At 50.1% G+C, this 3982-nt stretch overlaps 1 protein-coding gene across 1 annotated transcript; it reads right to left on the bottom strand.

The window, feature by feature from the left end:
* Positions 1-544: 544 nt before the first annotated feature.
* LOC125529790 (putative ripening-related protein 6) lies at positions 545-1156 on the bottom strand. Its single transcript, XM_048694239.1, has one exon. It carries the CDS (start codon positions 1134-1136, stop codon positions 633-635), a length of 504 nt encoding a protein of 167 aa, XP_048550196.1. The 5' UTR covers positions 1137-1156; the 3' UTR covers positions 545-632.
* Between the last annotated feature and the right edge of the window lie 2826 nt (positions 1157-3982).

The raw sequence follows: 3982 nt of genomic DNA, 5'->3' as shown, positions 1-3982 counted from the left end.
CCCCGAGCGCGCGCCCGCGATCCACCCGTCATGGAGCTCCGAGGCGGGTCGTCCGGGTGGGGCTGTCCGGACAGCTCGGATGGCACATAGAGCCCCTGAAAGACCTCGCAGCACGCCACGTGAAAATGGACGATGCGGAGGGTACTCTCGCCCTCGAATAAGAAGACAGATACTGCAACATTATTTATACATAGGAGTAATATATATACAAGTAGTAAACGTAGTACAATTACAACATACGGAGTATATGATTACGATATAGCATATTCCATACCAGGCGACAGGCCTGGTTAGCGATCTCTTACCGTGAAATATGGGATATAGCATATTCCACAACAGGAAACAGCGATAGTAAACTGAGACTCACACCGACACGTACACACGCGTGGATCTTAGTAGGAGTACCAAGATAAACCCGCGCTACCATCCACAGAGGTAGTTTTATTCTGTTATTATACGAAGTAACTACTCGACAAGCTACCTACCCGTCGAGGTTGACAACGACACTCGCGCTTCAAACGTATACATACGTACGTACCCAGGGCGAGGAAACAGCTAGAGAACTTTCCCACGCACACCGTACGTGACTGGCTTCGAGCAACCTGGAATCCATGGCCGGGGAATACATGGTGTCAGGCGTCGGACCATGTGACGGGCACCTCGCCGATGTTGCTGTCGAGCCCGAGCGCCTTCCACACGGCCTCGGAGGTGTCCACGATGTTGGTCTTGCAGCCGTGGTTGGAGTCGCACTCGTCCACCACCTTGGCCTGCACGGTGCGCCCGTTCTTCTTGCTGGTGATGTTGATCATCTTGCCACACCGGCGTCCGCCCGCGTACCACCTCGTCGACAGCGCCACGATCATTTCCTTGTTGCTGTGAAACTTGCCGTCGCACTCCGACGGCGGGCCGCCCTCCTGGCCCTTCTCGAAGCCGTTCACCGTCATCACGCCTGGGGTGCCGCCGCCGCCGCCGCCACCACCGGTGCCGCCCGGCGAGGGGCAGTGGGGCTTCTTGTGCTTGTGCTTGTGCAGCATGCCCGGCACGGAGTCGTCCTCGCTGGCGCACGGGTCCGGCTTGGCGTGGTGCCGGGCCACGGCGCACGTCGACACCTGCAGCAGGATTACAAGGATGGCCATGCCCACGACTACAAGCTTGGCGATCGCCATTGCTAAACCTCCTGCCTGCTCAAGTATTTGCTAGCCTAGCTTTGCACTTGACTTGGCGTGCGTACTTGGTTCTGATCAAGCTGCTTCGAGGAGTTTATATATAGGCGCAGGCGCGAGAATCAGCTGCAGGACAAGCACGGGATGCACCGTACTTAATTAGTCACACGTGTGCATGGGCATGGCGGCATTTGTGTAGCTCCTAACCTGTCGGGTAAGAGACCCCAAAACAGTCGTTTTGTGTAGATAGATGAGTGCAAGGAGTTTTGCTGAGTAGGATACTCGCTCGGTGTACTCGATACATAACAAAAATGGCTGAGTTAGAGGACAACTGAATTGTAGAGAAGAGTTCGTTTGGATTACGTGGTGTCGCTGGTGTTACAGCGGTAATAACCGAGGACAGAACAGAGCAGGTCGCTCTTGGCAGAGAGATCGTACCAAATTTTACTTCTCCAGGGAAAGGAAATTACAGGATCCAAGCGGATTAATCGTCAGGTACTACGATAATACATTAATACTACTAGATAAGAGAGTCAAGTGTATGGTAGTTGTTGGTGAGTCCAATGTGTAACTGTTGTTTAATAATCACGTGAGCCGTCTTAGGGATGTTACACCAAAAACTACGATACACATTGGACACGCGAGAGCTTGCAATTCATGGAAGGGAGAACGGGAGAATAGGATTTTCGAAGAAAAAATTCAACAACCTCAGCTTGCACATAAGCAAGAAAACAAACTACTCCAAAATGATGGCTATTTGGTGGGGCATTTGGAAAGAACGAAATGATCGCATCTTCAATCATAAATTTTCCCCCTTTTTGAATATTTGTGATCGAATTGTACTCGAGCTGCGCACTTGGTGGACTGCTGGCCTCAAGGGTGCACAGTGGCTGGGAGATGATGGTTAAGAGAGTGTTTCTGGCAATGTAATTTCCTTTTTCTCTTTCCTTTCTTTCACCTTGCACAGTAACTCTGTAACTAGCACTTTTTGCCTTATCTTGAGGCACTCCCCTTCTTAATGAATGAAAGCAGCGACCTGCCTGCATTTTGTCAAAAAAAAAACTACTCCAGAATGCAATAGCTACTACTCAAACATCTCTTGAGCCAAAAAAAAAGCATCCTAAATAGACATAGCCAACCATTTGGCATGAATGGTCAGCTGTATCAAAAACAATGAACAATAAATAGACAAAGCCAAACCACAATGACCTAAGTTGTCATGCTCTAGGAGGGCCACTTCTCACGGCTGCATGTAAACATGTTGGGAAGACACACGGGTTACGCTCCTTCCGAAAATCCCGAGTGAAATCTACAAAACCACCATAATGCATGCGTCATTAGCAAAAAGAATTGCATAATACATATTTGTGACAAACTGCACATAAGGCAACTTGACAGCATAGTTTAAAAACGGACCGGACAGCCGGTCCGACCGAAAAATGTTGAAAATATGCCCTAGAGGCAATAATAAATTGGTTATTATTATATTTCCTTGTTCATGATAATCGTTTATTATCCATGCTAAAATTGTATTGATAGAAAACTCAGATACATGTGTGGATACATAGACAGCACCATGTCTCTAGTAAGCCTCTAGTTGACTAGCTCGTTGATCAATAGATGGTTACGGTTTCCTAACCATGGACATTGGATGTCGTTGACAACGGGATCACATCATTAGGAGAATGATGTGATGGACAAGACCCAATCCTAAGCCTAGCACAAAGATCGTGTAGTTCGTATGCTAAAGCTTTTCTAATGTCAAGTATCACTTCCTTAGACCATGAGATTGTGCAACTCCCGGATACCGTAGGAGTGCTTTGGGTGTGCCAAACGTCACAACGTAACTGGGTGGCTATAAAGGTTCACTACAGGTATCTCCGAAAGTGTCTGTTGGGTTGGCACGAATCGAGACTGGGATTTGTCACTCCGTGTAAACGGAGAGGTATCTCTGGGCCCACTCGGTAGGACATCATCATAATGTGCACAATGTGACCAAGGAGTTGATCACGGGATGATGTGTTACGGAACGAGTAAAGAGACTTGTCAGTAACGAGATTGAACAAGGTATCGGGATACCGACGATCGAATCTTGGGCAAGTATCGTACCGCTAGACAAAGGGAATTGTATACGGGATTGATTAAGTCCTTGACATCATGGTTCATCCGATGAGATCATCGTGGAACATGTGGGAGCCAACATGGGTATCCAGATCCCGCTGTTGATTATTGGCCGGAAAGGTGTCTCGGTCATGTCTGCATGGTTCCTGAACCCGTAGGGTCTACACACTTAAGCTTCGATGACGCTAGGGTTATAGGGAAAGTATGTATGCGGTTACCGAATGTTGTTCGGAGTCCCGGATGAGATCTCGGACGTCACGAGGAGTTCCGGAATGGTCCGGAGGTAAAGATTGATATATAGGAAGTATGGTTTTGGTCACCAGAATTGTTCCGGGCATCACCGGTAGTGTACCGGGACCACCGGAGGGGTCCGGGGGTCCACCAGGTGGGGCCACCAGCCCCGGAGGCCTACATGGGCCAATAGTGGGAAGGGACCAGCCCCTAGGTGGGCTGGGGCGCCTCCCACCAAGGCCCAAGGCGCCTCCAAGAGGGGAAGGGGGCAAACCCTAGAGCAGATGGGCCCTAAGGCCCACCCTAGGTGCGCCTCCCCCTCTCTCCCTTGTGGCCGCCACCCTAGATGGGATCTAGGGCTGCCGCACCCCTTGGGGTGGGAACCCTAGGTGGGGGCGCAGCCCTCCCTCTCCCCCTATATATAGTGGAGGCAAAGGGGCAGCCCAACACGCGATTCAATCTCCCTG

Source organism: Triticum urartu, chromosome 1 (assembly GCF_003073215.2).
Source record: "Triticum urartu cultivar G1812 chromosome 1, Tu2.1, whole genome shotgun sequence".
Classification (NCBI taxonomy): Eukaryota; Viridiplantae; Streptophyta; class Magnoliopsida; order Poales; family Poaceae; genus Triticum; species Triticum urartu.
The sequence above is the reverse complement of the archived record's forward strand: the minus strand, read 5'-3'. Positions and strand labels throughout refer to the sequence as shown.